General features: G+C 39.9%; 1 protein-coding gene across 1 annotated transcript in view; it reads left to right on the forward strand.

The window, feature by feature from the left end:
- LOC107643136 (ubiquitin-conjugating enzyme E2 20) overlaps nt 18,498-18,711 on the forward strand; it is a gene marked incomplete in the record, with an annotated part of 3,200 nt that continues 2,986 nt past the window's right edge. The window contains 1 exon segment of the mRNA XM_016346708.2: nt 18,498-18,703. Within this exon segment, the coding sequence (XP_016202194.1) occupies nt 18,647-18,703 (57 nt within the window).

The raw sequence follows: 18,711 nt of genomic DNA on the forward strand, positions 1-18,711 counted from the left end.
TTTCCTGCGACCTGTACATACCAGAATACGCTGAGGGCAATTTCTGGGCTGTTTTTGACCCAATTTTTGGCCCAGAAAACACATATTAGAGGCTATAAAGTGGGAAAATGCATCCATTCATGAAGATGTCTTCCATTATTCACTTTTTATAATTTAGATGTAGTTTTTAGAGAGAGAGGTTCTCTCCTCTCTCTTAGGATTTAGGATTTTAGAATTTCTATTAGTTTAGTTTATTTCATCTTCAGTCACAGGTTCAATATTCCTTTTGCCTTATATTTCTCTTCTACTTTCAGATACTTTAATGCTTTTATTTGTTAATTACTTATGTTGCCAAATCGGCTTATGAACCATTCATGTTAGGATTTTCTTAATTAATATAATTCGAGGTATTTCAGACTTATGATTGCTTTATTCTATTTATGATGTTTTCAATTTAATTTAGAATTTTCCCTTTTGGCTTTGGTTAAGTAATTGGTGACGCTTGAGTTGTCAAATAAAGCAGTGGTTGAAATTGGGAGTTACTGATTAATTTGTACTCCAATAACTCTAGTCTTTCCATAGGAATTGACTAGGACCTGAGGATCAAATTAATTAGTCCACTTGACTTAACTGAGTGGAAGCAGAATCCAATTCTCATCACACATGATAAGGATAACAAGGACAGGATTCCCAGTTCTAATACCTTGTCAAGAGATTTTATTATTATTATTTTATTTTTCTTGTCAATTAAATTATCTGTTCCTTATTTTAAAAACCCCCAATTTACAAGACTCATAACCAATAATGTAAGACCCAGTTAATTAACGGCTAATTAACTCATAAATGAGAATTTATTCTAGAAAGCCAAAAATGTTATTTTTATGGCTAAATGTGATAGAGGAGTTTGAGACGAGAATTTCGGTACCAATTTTATAGAAAACGGACCAAGATTAGACCGAATGGGCCAAACTAGGCCAACCGGACCCAAAGTGGGCCCTTGGCCCAACTAAACTACACCAAAATCCTAGTTTTTTTCAGCACTCTCTCTCCTCACAATACTCTACTTCACGCTGAAATTGATATGGAGGGGGAAGAACACTCTCTCAAGTTCTCTCCCTTGGTTGATCTTCAAACCACCATAACTTTTGATCTAGAGCTCCGATCGCCGCACCGTTTGTGGCCACGCATTCACCGCGGAGAGCTCTACAAAACCCATACAATCAATCTTGAGGTAAGCTACATTTTGCTCTTCGAAATTCCAGCCCTTGTTTTCGAGTTTCATGGATGAAATGTTGAGATTTTGGGCTCTTTGATGTTATAGGACCCAACTCTCTTGAAGGAGAAGGTTAATCTTGTCTCCTTGGACCTTGGGTGTGGTAAGATTCTCAACCCTAGTGTAATTTGTTGTTCTATGATGTTTGGGTATTGAGATGTTGTGTATGGGTATGATGATTGTGAATTAGGTTATATGTATGTGAATATTGGAGCTTGATTGGTGATTTTGGAAAGCTTAGGAGAGGGTTTTGTGTGATAAAATCTGTTCTTGGAGGTGTTGAGACCTTGAGAGCTTGTGGACAAGTGGTTTGGAAGTGCTCCGGTTGAGCTTGGGAAATCGGCTAAGGTATGATTTCGGTTTCTCGTATCTAATATGTAATGTAGTAGGAAATACTTAGGCTAGAGGCCCTAAGATAGGCATTGAATTGATGATGTCGTTGATTGGTTGAGATATATGATGTGATCATATATGTGATTATGAATATTTATGCCTTGATTGTGTGATGTATGAGAAAATGCATGTTGCGATATATGCTTGATGAATGATTAAGGTTGAATTGGTGGGTGGTACCATGTTGATGGTGAGTATGATGATGATTATGTATAATGATGGTTGATTGGAAATGGTATTATTGGAAATTGGGATGAGGAAGGATGTATGATATGATATTGTGTTTGTCCTTTGGCCATTTGATTGAGAAGTGTTAAAATGGTTGGATGTGGTTTTGAAAATTTTGGTAAAGTGTCAATGTGTGAGTTGAGGATGGCTTGATGTTGATTTTGGTACATTTTGATGGATTTCAAAGAAAAGGGATGAAATTAGCATGTTTTGATTGATTTTGAAAAGAGTTGAAAGTGGCTTGTTTTGAAAATGGCACTTTGTGGTTTTGTATGAAAACATGGTTTTTGGGCATACTTTGACGGAACATAACTTGGACTACGGATCTCTGTTTTGTGCCAAGTTTGTTTAAAAATGAAGTTAGATCCGGGATGTCCATGCCGTTCGAAGAACGGGTGAAAAACGATTTAAAATGAGAAAATTATGTCCGTCGGAAGATTGGGGGTTGAATCTGTAAATTCTGCAGCTTTTAACTTAAAAAATTTTTAGCAGAATGACCCTCCGCGCGTAGGCGCACTTGGCGCGTACGTGCCGTTCTTTGAGAAAGCACCATCCACGCGTGCGCGTGGTGTGCGCGGGCGCGTCGATGCGCTGCACCAAATGCCCAGCTATTTTCCTGAGAGTTGTGCCAGAGTTGTGCCATTTTTGTGCCTGGGGCGCAAGAGCACCCACGCATACGCGTGGTTGATGCTCGCGCGTCGTTTTGCTATTTTTCAACCCGCGCGTTCGCGCATATGACGCTTGCGCGTCGATGAGTTTTGTGGCCATCCACGCATGCGCGTGGAGTGCACGTACGCGTGGCCCTGTTTTCATCCCAAAGTTGATTTTTGAGTTTTAAAAGCCAAATTTCATACTTTTAAGCCTCCGATCTCACCACTTATGTCTTAAATCATTATGATATGCCTAGCAATGAGAGAAGGGGCTAGTGAATGTGGTAACTTGCGAGTGAAGCAAGGGAAAATGGATGATCATTGAGGATCAAAGATGATTATGTGAGATGCGAAGAATGGCGGTGGAAGTGCTTGTTATGCCAAGTGCCGAAGTGCCGTAATTGTTAATGAATTGGCTAGTTATGGATTTAACCGTGAGCCGGATGGCTGGATTATTGCCGTGTTACGGTGGAGCCATGATTATGGCTAAGTGTAAATGCATATATGCTGTTGAATGAATTGTGAATGTTTGCACTTCCACCATCGGAGATGAGGGTTTCCCTGGGAGGAAGCAGTGGCTAGCCACCACGTGCTCCAGGTTGAGACTCGAAGCTCTTTCGACCCTATGTCGTAAGTGTGGCCGGGCACTGTGAAATCCCGGATGAGCTCGCCCCCGTAAATATTCACCAGTGAGGGTGATGGATATGGATCATGATTATGATCAAGTTTATAATGAGTATAACTCGAGTTGGGGATGCGTGACAGAGGGACAGTCCAAGGTTAGCTACCAGGACTTGTCGGGTTGGCTCTATAACCGACAGATGATATCATCAGCCACTAGGGACAGGCATTCATCATATGCATACTACATGAATTGTTTGAGATTGCCTATTTGACTGCATATTACTTGCTAATTGCCTAAATGCCTTATCTGTTCCTAATTGTAAATCTCTTGTCTGATATAACTGTGTTTGCTATATTATACTACTGCTGGTGGTTGAGAGGTCTGAAGGAATTGGAAAGGGAAGTATTAGTTAGACTGAAGGATCTTTAGTCAATTGCCACTTACGGTTTAGCTTGTTTATAAGCTTTGATATTCTCTGGAGGAAGTTCTAGGATTGCCTTCGGCTTTCCTCTATTATTATGTATTATATATGTGGAAGCTGTTACCATGCTGGGGACCTTTGGTTCTCACCCATGCAAATTTTGTGGTTTTCAGATGCAGGACGCGAGGCTTCTCGTTGAGGCATGCTGGAGACTTCTGGATTAGCGAAGATCCTTGTTCTCGGGACTCTGTTTTGGTTTATATATCTTGTTTAGATACTTTTATCTCCATTAAACAATACAAACTGTGATGACTCCTCTTATGGGAGATTTTTGGAGAATAGGTTCTCTGTTTTTGTGTCCCTTTGGGTTTCCTTTGGGGTTTCCTTATTTTATTATATGTATATATTACTATGCTCGGACCAGTCATCTTCGCAACCGGATTTTGAATCTTGATATTCCTGTTTTTGACACTCCCTTGTATATATATAATCTCGCGTTAGCTTATCCCTGTTCGTTACGTTATCGATCGGAGTGTTGCGCTTTCGAGTTACGGTTTTTGTTTACCCTCTTTCTACAAAGGCTTCTAGCTATAATCAATCATTCATACTACTATACATACTAAATTTTTGTTTTAGAGGTCGTAATACCTTGCCATCTCTGAATTATGACTTAAGCATAAGACTCTGTATGGTAGGGTGTTACATTATGGAATCAGAGCAGTTCGTTCCTGTAGAGCCTGAGGAATGGACTGACTATGCTTCTGTGCATTCTCTGTATGTGTGTTATGTGCTGTTAGTATATCTACTTGATATAGTTGGCATAAACGTTCATGAGCATGCATTTGGGACTTTGAAGCATTAAACTTCTGATATTGAGACTGATCAACTTAATATCGATTGTTTGGTGTGTATAGGAACCAGATGGCGTCTCGTGTACACGATAGAGGCCGTGGGAGAGGTCGTACTAATGCTCGTGTGCCAGAGATTAACCCTAATGACCCGGTGAACTTTATGACTGCGTTGGAGAACATGGTTGCTGCTATATAAGCCACTGCTGAAGCTCTCGGTCAACAGATGAACAACCATGGAAATGACGGAAATGGAGCTCAAGGACCAATGGAGATCAGAACTTTCGCTGTATTGGTGAACAAATGTGGGATTGCTGAAGAGTGTGTGAAGAGGGTAGCCGCTGAGAAAGAAAGTCACAAAGGATCATTTCCACAGAACCGAGGGAAGAGCTTTGCACCTAGAGGTCTGCCTTTCAAGAGGGGAGGTTCCTTTAGGAGGCCCAACAACAACAACTCCCAAGGGAAAAGGTTTGGGAAGCAGCCTCAAAATGATCAAGCTTGTACTAGGTGTGGAAGTCACCATCCGGGAGCACCATGCAAGGCCGGATGGGGTTTGTGCTACAATTGTGGAAAGGCAGGACATAAGCTCCCAAGGTGTCCGGAGAAGCAGAAACAAGGTGCTGGGGAGGCGCAGCAGACTGGTCGGGTGTTCACCACCTCAGCTAGGGGTGCAGAAGGATCCGAAACACTCATTCGAGGTAACTGTGAAATGGCTGGTCAAACTTTAAATGCTTTATTTGATTCGGGAGCATCGCATTCATTCATTGTATTTGAGAAAGCCCATGAGTTAGGATTGAAGATCGTAACCTTAGGTTATGACCTAAAAGTGTATAACGCTACCCATGAAGCCATGGTAACTAGGCTAGGATGCCCGAAAGTTTCGTTTAGGTTCAAGCAGCGTGATTTTTGTCCATAATTTAATCTGCTTACCGATGATCGGTCTTGATCTTATCTTGGGATTGGACTGGTTATCTGAGAACCATGTCCTGCTTGATTGTTCTACAAAGTCGGTGTACTTTATGCCGGAAGATACAGACGGGCCGGTCGTGGTGAATAATTATTACTTGAATTTGATGATGGTGAACTGTTCTGGAATCGAATGTCAGGGTATCCTGTTGTTAACAGCTGGTGTTTCGGGTGATGATCAAAGGTTGGATCAGATTCCAGTAGCATGTGAGTTTCCGGAAGTGTTTCCCGATGATATTGAGGAATTTCCACCTGACCTAGAGGTCGAGTTTGCTATTGAGTTGGTGCCTGGGGCGGGACCAATCTCAAGTTCTCCTTATAGAATGTCACCATTAGAGATGGCCGAGCTAAAGTCCCAGTTAGAGGAATTGTTGGGTAAGGACTTTATCCGACCAAGTGTTTCCCCGTGGGGTGCTCCAGTGTCACTGGTAAAGAAGAAAGATGGAAGTATGCGGCTCTGTGTGGATTACAGGCAGCTGAACAAGGTCACCATCAAGAATAAGTACCCATTGCCGAGAATTGATGGATCAGTTACAAGGAGCTGGGGTTTTCTCCAAGATCGATTTGCGATCCGGTTATCACCAGATAAGGGTGAGGGGTGAGGATATTCCTAAGACCGCTTTCAGGACTCGTTATGGTCATTGCGAGTACACTGTAATGTCTTTTGGGTTGACGAATGCTCCTGCAGTATTTATGGATTACATGAATAGAGTGTTCCATCCGTTTCTGGATAAATTCGTTGTTGTCTTCATTGACGACATACTAATTTACTCCAAGACTGAAGAGGAGCATGCGGAACACTTACGGACCGTGTTGCGAATTTTAAGGGGGAAGAAACTCTATGCGAAACTGTCTAAGTGTGAGTTCTGGAAGAGTGAGGTGAAGTTTTTGGGTCACGTGGTGAGTAAGAAGGAAATAGCCGTAGATCCAACTAAGGTGGAAGCTGTGATGGATTGGAGGCAACTTACCACAATAACGGAGATAAGAAGTTTTCTGGGTTTAGCTGGCTATTACCGAAGGTTCATCAAAGGCTTTTCGCAATTAGCTTTGTCGTTGACAAAGTTAACCCGCAAAGACACTCCATTTGTTTGGACTCCTGATTGCGAGGAGAGCTTTCAGACATTGAAGAAAAAGTTGATCACTGCATCTATGTTAGTGTTACCTGAGCCAAACGAGCCTTTTGAGGTGTACTGTGATGCCTCGTTAAAGGGTCTAGGATGCGTGCTGATGCAACATCATAATGTGGTGGCGTATGCCTCACGACAATTGAGACCTCACGAAGTTAGTTACCCTACGCACGATTTGGAACTCGCTGCGGTTGTGTTTGCCTTGAAGGTGTGGATGCATTATCTCTATGGGGTTAAGTTCCAAGTCTTCTCTGATCACAAGGGCTTGAAATATCTCTTTGATCAGAAAGAGCTTAATATGAGGCAGAGAAGGTGGATGGAATTATTGAAGGACTACGACTTTGAGTTGAATTACCATCCGGGAAAGGTGAATGTAGTGGTGGATGCGTTAAGTCGGAAGTCGTTATATACGGCTTGGATGATGCTTCAAGAGGAGAAGTTGCTCAAGGGATTCGAGAGTCTAAAAATTGTTGCTCGAGAAGTATCTGGAACCTTGTGTTTGAGCCGATTAGAAATCTCGAGTGACTTTAAGTCCGAACTCCTAAAGGCTCATGAAAATGATGAAGCGTTATGGAAGGTGTTACCGGCCATCGAGCAAGGAAAACAGTGGAGAGTGTCGAAAGAAAAAGATGGGTTATGGAGATTCAAGGGTAGGATCATTGTGCCGGATGTTGGCACTTTGAGGCAAGATATCTTAAAGGAGGCACACAAAAGCGGATTCTCCATTCACCCGGGAAGTACTAAGATGTACCATGATTTAAAGGCGATTTTTTGGTGGCCAGGTATGAAGAATGATGTGGCGGAATATGTTTCAAAGTGCTTAACTTGGCAAAAGGTAAAGATTGAACATCAAAGACCTTCCGGGATGTTGCAACCCTTAGAGGTTCCCCAATGGAAATGGGAAAGTATTGCAATGGACTTTGTGTTGGGATTGCCAAGGACTAGGACTGGTTTTGATGCTATCTGGGTGATTGTGGACCGACTGACGAAGTCATCTCACTTTTTGCCCATTCGGATGACTTACACCCTTGAGGATCTAGCACGGTTATACATAAAAGAGATTGTGAGGCTCCATGGTGTACCTGCTACTATAATCTCTGACAGAGATCCTCGTTTCACTTCGAGGTTCTGGGGTGCATTTTAGAAAGCTTTTGGAACCCGATTAAGCTTGAGTACAGCGTACCATCCTCAAACAGATGGTCAATCCGAGGGGACGATCCAAACACTAGAGGATATGTTGAGAGCTTGTGTTTTGGACCAACCGGTGAGTTGGGATCGTATATGCCGTTAGTGGAGTTTGCATACAATAATAGTTACCATGCGAGTATCGGAATGGCTCCGTATGAGGCCTTGTATGGTAGTAAATGTCAATCTCCGCTATGTTGGTATGAAGCTGGGGAGAAGGTCTTGTTGGGGCCGGAGATGATAGCTGAGTCCACTGAACAAGTCAAGAAAATCCGAGATAGAATGCTTACGGCGCAGAGTCGCCAGAAGAGTTACGCCGATCAGAGGCAGAAGCCCTTGAAATTTGAGGGAGGAGATCATGTTTTCCTGAAGGTTACTCCGACCACAGGAGTAGGTAGGGCGATTAAAGCGAAGAAGTTGAATCCTCGATACATTGGTCCATTTCAGATCCTGGAGAGGATTGGACCGGTGGCGTATCGGATGGCTCTACCACCGCATCTTTCGAACCTGCACGACGTGTTTCACGTGTCACAGCTTCGGAAGTACACTCCTAATGCTAGCCATGTGTTAGAACCTGAATCGGTTCAGTTAAGGGAAGATTTAACGCTTCCAGTGGCTCCAGTTAGAATTGATGATACTAATATCAAACGGTTGCGTGAAAAAGAGGTTTCATTAGTCAAAGTGGCTTGGAGTCGAGGCGGTGTTGAGGAACATGCTTGGGAACTTGAGTCGGAGATGCGAACGAATTATCCGCACTTATTCTCAGGAAATTGAATTCGAATTTTGTGGGCAAAATTCCCAATTAGGTGGGTAGGATGTAAGACCCAGTTAATTAACGGATAATTAACCCATAAATGAGAATTTATTCTAGAAAGCCAAAAATGTTATTTTTATGGCTAAATGTGATAGAGGAGTTTGAGACGAGAATTTCGGTACCAATTTTATAGAAAACGGACCAAGATTAGACCGAACGGGCCAAACCGGGCCAACCAGACCCAAAGTGGGTCCTTGGCCCAACTAAACTAAACCAAAACCCTAGTTTTCAGCACTCTCTCTCCTCACAACACTCTAATTCACGCTGAAATTGATATGGAGGGGGGGAAGAACACTCTCTCAAGTTCTCTCCCTTGGTTGATCTTCAAACCACCATAACTTTTGATCTAGAGCTCCGATCGCCGCACCGTTTACGGCCACGCATTCACCGCGGAGAGCTCTACAAAACCCATACAATCAATTTTGAGGTAAACTACCTTTTTCTCTTCGAAATTCCAGCCCTTGTTTTCGAGTTTCATGGATGAAATATTGAGATTTTGGGCTCTTTGATGTTATAGGACCCAACTCTCTTGAAGGAGAAGGTTAATATTGTCTCCTTGGACCTTGGGTGTGGTAAAATTCTCAAACCTAGTGTAATTTGTTGTTCTATGATGTTTGGATATTGAGATGTTGTGTATGGGTATGATGATTGTGGCTTAGGTTATGTGTATGTGAATATTGGAGCTTGATTGGTGATTTTGGAAAGCTTTGATTGATTTCAAAGAAAAGGGATGAAATTAGCATGTTTTGATTGATTTTGAAAAGAGTTGAAAGTGGCTTGTTTTGAAAATGGCACTTTGTGGTTTTGTATGAAAACATGGTTTTTGGGCATACTTTGACGGGACATAACTTGGACTACAGATCTTTGTTTTGTGCCAAGTTTGTTTAAAAATGAAGTTGGATCCGGGATGTCCATGCCGTTCGAAGAACGGGTGAAAAACGATTTAAAATGAGAAAATTATGTCCGTCGGAAGATTGGGGGTTGAATCTGTAAATTCTGCAGCTTTTAACTTAAAAAATTTTTAGCAGAAGAACCCTCCGCGCGTAGGCGCACTTGGCGCGTACGTGCCGTTCTTTGAGAAAGCACCATCCACGCGTGCGCGTGGTGTGCGCGGGCGCCTCGATGTACTGCACCAAATGCCCAGCTACTTTCCCGAGAGTTGTGCCAGAGTTGTGCCTGGGGCGCAAGAGCACCCACGCATACGCGTGGTTGATGCTCGCGCGTCGTTTTGCTATTTTTCAACCCGCGCGTTCGCGCGTATGACGCTTGCGTGTCGATGAGTTTTGTGGCCATCCACGCGTGCGCGTGGAGTGCGCGTACGCGTGGCTCTATTTTCATCCCAAAGTTGATTTTTGAGTTTTAAAAGCCAAATTTCATACTTTTAAGCCTCCGATCTCACCACTTATGTCTTAAATCATTATGATATGCCTAGCAATGAGAGAAGGGGCTAGTGAATGTGGTAACTTGCGAGTGAAGCAAGGAAAAATGGATGATCATTGAGGATCAAAGATGATTATGTGAGATGCGGAGAATGGCGGTGGAAGTGCTTGTTATGCCATGAGCCGAAGTGCCGTAATTGTTAATGAATTGGCTGGTTATGGATTTAACCGTGAGCTGGATGGCTGGATTATTGCCGTGTTACGGTGGAGCCATGATTATGGCTAAGTGTAAATGCATATATGCTGTTGAATGAATTGTGAATGTTTGCACTTCCACCATCGGAGATGAGGTTTCCCTGGGAGGAAGCAGTGGCTAGCCACCACGTGCTCCAGGTTGAGACTCGAAGCTCTTTCGACCCTATGTCGTAAGTGTGGCCGGGCACTGTGAAAGCCCGGATGAGCTCGCCCCCGTAAATATTTACCAGTGAGGGTGATGGATATGGATCATGATTATGATCAAGTTTATGATGAGTATAACTCGAGTTGGGGATGCGCGACAGAGGGACAGTCTAAGGTTAGCTACCAGGACTTGTCGGGTTGGCTCTATAACCGACAGATGATATCATCAGCCACTAGGGACAGGCATTCATCATATGCATACTACATGAATTGTTTGAGATTGCCTATTTGACTGCATATTACTTGCTAATTGCCTAAATGCCTTATCTGTTCCTAATTGTAAATCTCTTGTCTGATATAACTGTGTTTGCTATATTATACTACTGCTGGTGGTTGGGAGGTCTGAAGGAATTGGAAAGGGAAGTATTAGTTAGACTGAAGGATCTTTAGTCAGTTGCCACTTACGGTTTAGCTTGTTTATAAGCTTTGATATTGTCTGGAGGAAGTTCTAGGATTGCCTTCGGCTTTCCTCTATTATTATGTATTATATATGTGGAAGCTGTTACCATGCTGGGGACCTCTGGTTCTCACCCATGCGGATTTTGTGGTTTTCATATGCAGGACGCGAGGCTTCTCGTTGAGGCATGCTGGAGACTTCTGGATTAGCGAAGATCCTTATTCTCGGGACTCTGTTTTGGTTTATATATCTTGTTTAGATACTTTTATCTCCATTAAACAATACAAACTGTGATGACTCCTCTTATGGGAGATTTTTGGAGAATAGGTTCTCTGTTTTTGTGTCCCTTTGGGTTTTCTTTGGGGTTTCCTTATTTTATTATATGTATATATTACTATGCTCGGACCGGTTATCTTCGCAACCGGATTTTGAATCTTGATATTCCTGTTTTTGACCTCCCTTGTATATATATAATCTCGCGTTAGCTTATCCCTGTTCGTTACGTTATCGATTGGAGTGTTGCGCTTTCGAGTTACGGTTTTTGTTTACCCTCTTTCTACAAAGGCTCCTAGCTATAATCAATCATTCATACTACTATACGTACTAAATTTTTGTTTTAGAGGTCGTAATACCTTGCCATCTCTGAATTATGACTTAAGCATAAGACTCTGTATGGTAGGGTGTTACAAATAATAAGAACACCTCCCTGCAATTCCTTGAGAAGACGACCCGAGGTTTAAATACTTCGGTTATCAATTTCAAAGGGGTTTGTTACTTGTGACAACCAAAATTTTTGTAAGAAAGGAATTCTTGTCGGTCTAGAAGCTATACTTGCAACGGGAACTTATTTGTGAAAATTTTAGATCGCGCGAGAGTTTCACACTTTCAAAATGGCGCCGTTGCCGGGGAATTGCAAACGTGTGCCTTATTATTGGTTGTTGTAAATATTTACTTTTTACTTGTTTATTTGTTTTTATTTTTACTTTTTCGTAAATTAAGAGGTTATTACTCTTTATTTTAATTGATTTTTTTTCAAAAATCACAAAAAAAAATTATATCCTTTTCAAAATCTTATCTTATCTTATTTCAAAAATCAAATTTCAAGTTTCAATATTTAAATTCAAAAATTCAAAATCCAAATTTTAAATTTTAAATTTTAAATTTTAAATTTTAAAATCAAACCTTTTCAAAATTTAAATCTTTTTCAAATCTTTATCTTATATTGTTGACTTTTTCAAAATTTAAAAATTCAAATTTAAAAATTTTCAAATTTCAAATTTCAAAATTCAAAATTTAATTTTCAAATTCAAAATTTAAATTTCAATAACCTTTTAATTTAAATTTATTTTTATTTTTTATTTTTATTAGCTACTATGAATTTTCACCCCTTTGGCTATGAGTTTGGTTACAATCATGTTACAAGAAGAGGAGATTACAATGAAAGCTTGGGTCATGGATGGGACAATCAAAGATGGGAGGAGTCACAAGGATTTGATCAACCCTCTTGGCGACAACCACCTCCAAGGCACTATCAACAACCATTCTATGATGCGCACCAAGACAATGGTTATGGTGGACCTCTTCGTGACAATCAACACCCACCACAAAAAATCTATAAACCTCCCCCTCCATGTAATTTTGAACCACCATACTCACAAGTCCCTTACCACCAAACACCACCATATGACCCTAACCTATATCCACCACACCAACCACCATATTAACCACACCCAGAACCACCACCTCAATATTCACCATCTCCATATCCTTATCAAGAAGAACCACCTTCCTATTATGAACCCTTTCTCCAAAATAATGAACCCTCATATCCACCCCAATCTCCAATGGATGACATCCTTTGTGGTCTTCTTCAAGGGCAAGCGAAGATGCAAAGGGATGTACTGGAACTCGCGACTACCTTAACCGAGGTAGTAAATAAATTAGCTTCTCAACATCTGAGCACTCAAAGTACTCCCATGGCTGCATGTGGAGAATCAAAAGAAGAGCGTAGCATGAAGGAGACACTAGAAACTTCGGTGGACAATGAGAAACATGGCTTTGTATTGGAACAAGTGGAGGAAGGCATAATAGTTACAGAGGAAGAAATGGTTGAAGATTTAGGAGATGCTGAACCTCCATAGGAATCGAGAACTGTACAGGATTCCGCCGAGAAGTTTGAATTTGATGTTGAAGAGGGTGTACAACCTCCAAGGCATATCATGGTTGAAGATTTTGCAGAGGTTAATCAAGAGATGGAGATTAAAGAAGAGGAAGCACAACCTCTCATGCCCTTGGTAAGCCATAAAGAAGAGTTTGATTTGGAAGAAAGCTACCAAGAGGAAGAGGTTAGAATTGAAGAAGCTCGCAAAGAGGTGGAAGTTGTCAAGGAAGAGCACAAGGGAATGGAGCTGGAAATCACCTTACCACAGTTGCTGGAGACCTCTTTCCCAAAGCCATCACCATCCATCCCTTCATTCAAGTGGGTAAATCTCTCATCTCTAAGCTTAATTAGCTCACTTGAATATGCTTTGCTTGAAACAGATGGTCAGCTTAGAGCTCTTTGTGGCATTAAGAGTAAGAGGAAGATGGTTAGTGGTAAGAATTGTCCTGCAAGGTTCATTATGGTTGGAAGCTTTAAGTTTAAACGCAAAGGTTGGTGTAGAGCTCAATTGAATGGGTCTGGGAAGTTGTTTGGACGCTTCAGTGAGAATTCTAAGGCTGAACCACCCGGATGGAATCATGATAATCAACTTGATAGAAGTTTCAAGATGAGTTCAAGCACAAACCACCATGAGAAGGAGCTCGCCAATGTCCAAATTAAGAACTTTAACTAAAAGTGCTAGGTGAGAGACAACCCACCATGGTATGATCGTTCCTTTTTCAGTTTTAATTCTAGTCTGTTTTGTTTGTTTTTTAGTTTTGATTGGAACTGGAATCATGCATAACACTCATATTAGTATTGCATTCTGCATACTACATTATAAAAAAATATTTCGCACGCGACGCGACAGCGTTGACGACGCGTCCGCGTCATATGTGCCTCAAGGAAGAAAAGAGATTTTACAGAGAGTCACGCGACAGCGTGGCTGGAGGCGTGCCTTTAGCACAGATTGATCCACGCGACCGCGTCGATGACGCGTCCGCGTCATGTGGGAAAAATGCCTCCCACACGTCCGCGTCACCCACGCGAACGCGTGGCCCTGTGAAATCGGCGTAAACAGGTGTATGGCAGAGAGTTGTGATGGAGTGGGGCTGGAACTATGCTAGAAGCACAAGCCCTGCCATGCGAACGCGTTCCCCACGCGTCCGCGTCATTTTTAAAAGAAAGGTCATTCACGCGTACGCGTCAACCACGCGACCGCGCAAAATGAGTTTTAAACAGAGAGTTGCGCGAACGCGAGGCTGCACTCGCGCCAATCGCACAAATCAGGCCACGCGATTGCATGACCCACGCGTCCGCGTCACCTGATAATTATTGCACACCACCAACTGCATCACTCACGCGTCCGCGTCGCCTGCGCCGCCCAGCTTATCCAAATCAGCGCCAAACATCTTATCTTTTCTTCCCCAATCCTAATTTTTCCTCCCTCCTTTCTTACTTACTTCTTCTTCCTTTCTTTCCCTTCTCATTCTTCTTATCTTTCATTTTATTTTACTTAATTTATTTGCATATTTCATTCATTGCATCTTAATTTTGTTTATATTTTTATTTTCTTTTCTAAATTCATTATTTTTCCTTTGGTGTTAAAATTTTCTTATTTAACTGTTGCATCTTCTCTTGAATTATTTTGGGTGCTTAGTGACTTGTGTTATTCTGGTTAGGTAATATTATTTAAATCAATGCCAATCTTTTATACCTGTATTACTTTTGCATTGACATGAATTTATATTATCTTTCCTTACCCACTCTCTTCCCCATTGTTGCAATTTTTTGCACTCTTGATTTGCCATGTACTTCTACTGTTTTCTCACTTGCATGTTGTAGCTACTATGTAATTGAGACTCTTATTATCTGGCATTAACCCACCCATACTTTACTTATTTTCTTATCTTTATTTCTGGGTTACTTTTCTTCTGTTCCTCCACTTTCAGGATGGCCACCGAGAGGGGAGAGGAAAAACTTCTATATGGAGCAACAGACAAGTTCACCTGCACAATCTTTGGAGAAAAGAAGCAGTTATAGCTAGCAACCCGTCCACATGCACATCTCAGCATGCACCGAGGACGGTGCAATCTTTAAGTGTGGGAGGTCGATACCGACTTCCAGGGGTTAGTTACTTTCTTTTCAACACCAATATTCTATTTTCTTTGTTTGTTCATTGTTGCATTTGCATATTTGATTGCATGTTTGTTTGATTTTATGCATTTAGTTACCACTTGGTTGAAGTAATATTTTCTTTTTCAAGAAACTTTTTATAGCATTTCACTAATTTGAATTAAAATTTTTGTTAAACTTGTTTGAAGAAATATTATACTGGAACATGGTTTAGAGCTCGAACACACAAAACCTGTGAGATTTTTAGCCTATTTGATTGGTTGCATTTTATCAACCAATATTTTATTTTTTTGGTGTGTATTTTTCTCTCTAAAATTGTGATCTTTGTTTTGCTAAATTCTATATTTCCATTGTTTGATGTATGCATGCACTTATATGATTGAGGCCTTTGTTTCACTGAGCTTACATACCCATATGGCCTTACCTTTCATTATCCCTTGCAAACCAATTTTGAGCCTATTTTACCCCTTTATTCTTTACTTTAGCTCATCACTAACTCTAAGCGGAAAACAATAATGTCCTTAATTTGAATCCTTGGTTAGCTTAGACTAGTGAGATGCTTATGATTTAAGTGTGGAAAAATTAGGTTTGGAAACATTTGGTTTGAGAATTGAGTATGTTAGAATTTTATGAAAATGTGAAAGAAATATTTAGGACATGTTCATGCATTCAATAATTTAATCATATGCATTGAGAAAAAAAAAATATATATATATATAGACTAAAAAAAAAGAAAAAAGAAAAATAAAGGAGAAAAAAAAAGAAAAAAAGCAAAAAAATAAGTGAAAGGGGACAAAATGCCCCAAAGTAAATGGTGAAAGCAATGCATATGTACTATACTCAAAATTGGATGCATGAATATGTGAAAAACATGGTTAATGGATAGTTAGATGTGGTATTATGATTACATGGATTGTCTAAAGTTAGGTGGAAAAGTTTAAGTTAATTAAGGATTCAGATTTTAGTCCACTTGACCAAATACAATCCTACCTTGACCCTAACCCCATTACAACCCTTAAAAGACCTCTTGATATGTGTATCTGTGCATTAAATTTTTGTTGATTGTTAGATGAAAAGCAAGCCTTAGAAAGCAAGGTTAGTAGAGGATTGAGAGAATCGAACCTTAAACACATGAGTGATTAGAGTGTATACACTTCCAGTGAGGGTTCGATGCTCGATTCCTTGTTCCCGGCTTTTATGAGCTATCTTCTTCTTGCAAATCTATTTGTACTTCATTTTTATGATTTGAATTAGTGAAATCCAGTTTATGTATGTTCTTGGAAGATTTATTTACTTTTAACCAAGTAGGTAGAAACATTCTGCATGTAGTTGCATTCATATAGATAGGTTGCATTGCATACATTCTATCATTGCTCTTCACCCCTTTATAGCTTCTCTTGAGCTTAGCATGAGGACATGCTAATGTTTAAGTGTGGGGAGGTTGATAAACCACTATTTTACGATTTATCTTGTGCTCAATTGAGTGGATTTTATCAAGTCCTTACCCACTTATTCATAGAAATCGCATGTTTTACGTTTTTCTTCCTAATTTTGTACTATGATTGAAAACATGTTTCTTTGACCTTAATTTTATTAATTTTGATCCTCTCTTATTACCATTTGATGCCTTGATATGTGTGTTAAGTGATTTCAGGGATTACAGGGTAGGAATGGCTTAGAGGATGGAAAGGAAGCATGCAAAAGTGGAAGGAATACAAAAAATTGAAGGAACTGTTAAAGCTGTCCAGCCTAACCTCTTGGTACTAAATCGACCATAACTTGAGCTACAGAGGTCCAAATGATGCGGTTCCAATTGCGTTGGAAAGCTAACATCCGGGCTTCACAACGATATATAATTTGCCATAGCTGCCCCGAAGCCATGCAACGTGAACGCGTGGACGACGCGTCCGCGTCACTTTCCCGCGACCTGTACGTACCAGAATACGCTGGGGGCGATTTCTGGGCTGTTTTTGATCCAGTTTTCGACCCAGAAAACACATATTAAAGGCTATAAAGTGGGGGAATGCATCCATTCATGAAGATGTCTTCTATTATTCACTTTTCATAATTTAGATGTAGTTTTTAGAGAGAGAGATTCTCTCCTCTCTCTTAGGATTTAGGATTTTAGGATTTCTATTAGTTTAGTTCATTTTATCTTCAGTCACAGGTTCAATATTCCTTTTACCTTATATTTCTCTTCTACTTTCAGATACTTTAATGCTTTTATTTGTTAATTACTTATGTTGCCAAATCGGCTTATGAACCATTCATGTTAGGATTTTCTTAATTAATATAATTTGAGGTATTTCAGACTTATGATTGCTTTATTCTATTTATGATGTCTTCAATTTAATTTAGAATTTTCCCTTTTGGCTTTAGTTAAGTAATTGGTAACGCTTGAGTTGTCAAATAAAGCAGCGGTTGAAATTGGGAGTTGCTGATTAATTTGTACTCCAATAACTCTAGTCTTTCCATAGGAATTGACTAGGACCTGAGGATCAAATTAATTAGTCCACTTGACTTAACTGAGTGGGAGCAGAATCCAATTTTCATCACACCTGATAAGGATAACAAGGACAGGATTTCCAGTTCTAATACCTTGCCAAGAGATTTTTTTATTATTATTTTATTTTTCTTGTCAATTAAATTACATGTTCCTATTTTAAAAACCCCCAATTTACAAGACTCATAACCAATAATAAGAACACCTCCCTGCAATTCCTTGAGAAGACGACCCGAGGTTTAAATACTTCGGTTATCAATTTCAAAGAGGTTTATTACTTGTGACAACCAAAACTTTTGTAAGAAAGGAATTCTTGTCGGTCTAGAAGCTATACTTACAACGGGAATTTATTTGTGAAAATTTTAGATCGCGCGATAGTTTCGCTCTTTCAAATAACTTTGATTATACCTAATTTTTAGCTATCCGTGCAAAAAATTATGAGATAGTATTATTGTGCAATTAATAATAATTATTTTTTTTATGTGGTATAATTGATACTAATGAATGTCACTGAATAAAAATTTGGTGATGATAATTGTATGAGCATATCTACTTATAATAAAATTAATTTGGGTTGGTCAAGTGATCAGTTCATTCGTCCGATTGTTCGATGACAGACTCTTAAATGAAGTTCAGATCTGTGATAAATTAGTCTTTAACTAATCAATGTTTAAAAACTTATTTAGATAATTATTCTGTTAGAAAATAAATTGTGATTAATTTTATCTGCTGGAATAAAATTTTGAAAATATTTTTGTGTATTAATTTTTTTAAAAAACTAAAATATTCGTTTTTAAAATATTTGAATACTAATTTGGGTGATTATTGGACAATATTGATTCGGTGATTCTGTTTGCCAAAATGGACACTAGCCGTTGTGGGGTTGGTACCTGCAACGTTCAAATTATTTTTGAAAACCAAATACCAAAATTATGTGTCGTAGATTCGACGTCGTTTCGTGAATCCGCACAACCTTTTTAAACCAAACCCTTTCAACAACACAACAACTTCTTCCTCTGATTTCTCTTTGTATCTTCATCTTCTTTTTTGTTTCTGCGAAACCCTAATTTTGATTGGAATACATCAATATTCAATACAATCGTACAATACTATTACGATCGCTATGGCCAACGTTAATGTTCACTCTGAAGCTGCTCAAGATAACAACATTGCTCCCTCATCCCTCAA

Source organism: Arachis ipaensis, chromosome B05, assembly GCF_000816755.2.
Source record: "Arachis ipaensis cultivar K30076 chromosome B05, Araip1.1, whole genome shotgun sequence".
NCBI classification, from domain to species: Eukaryota; Viridiplantae; Streptophyta; class Magnoliopsida; order Fabales; family Fabaceae; genus Arachis; species Arachis ipaensis.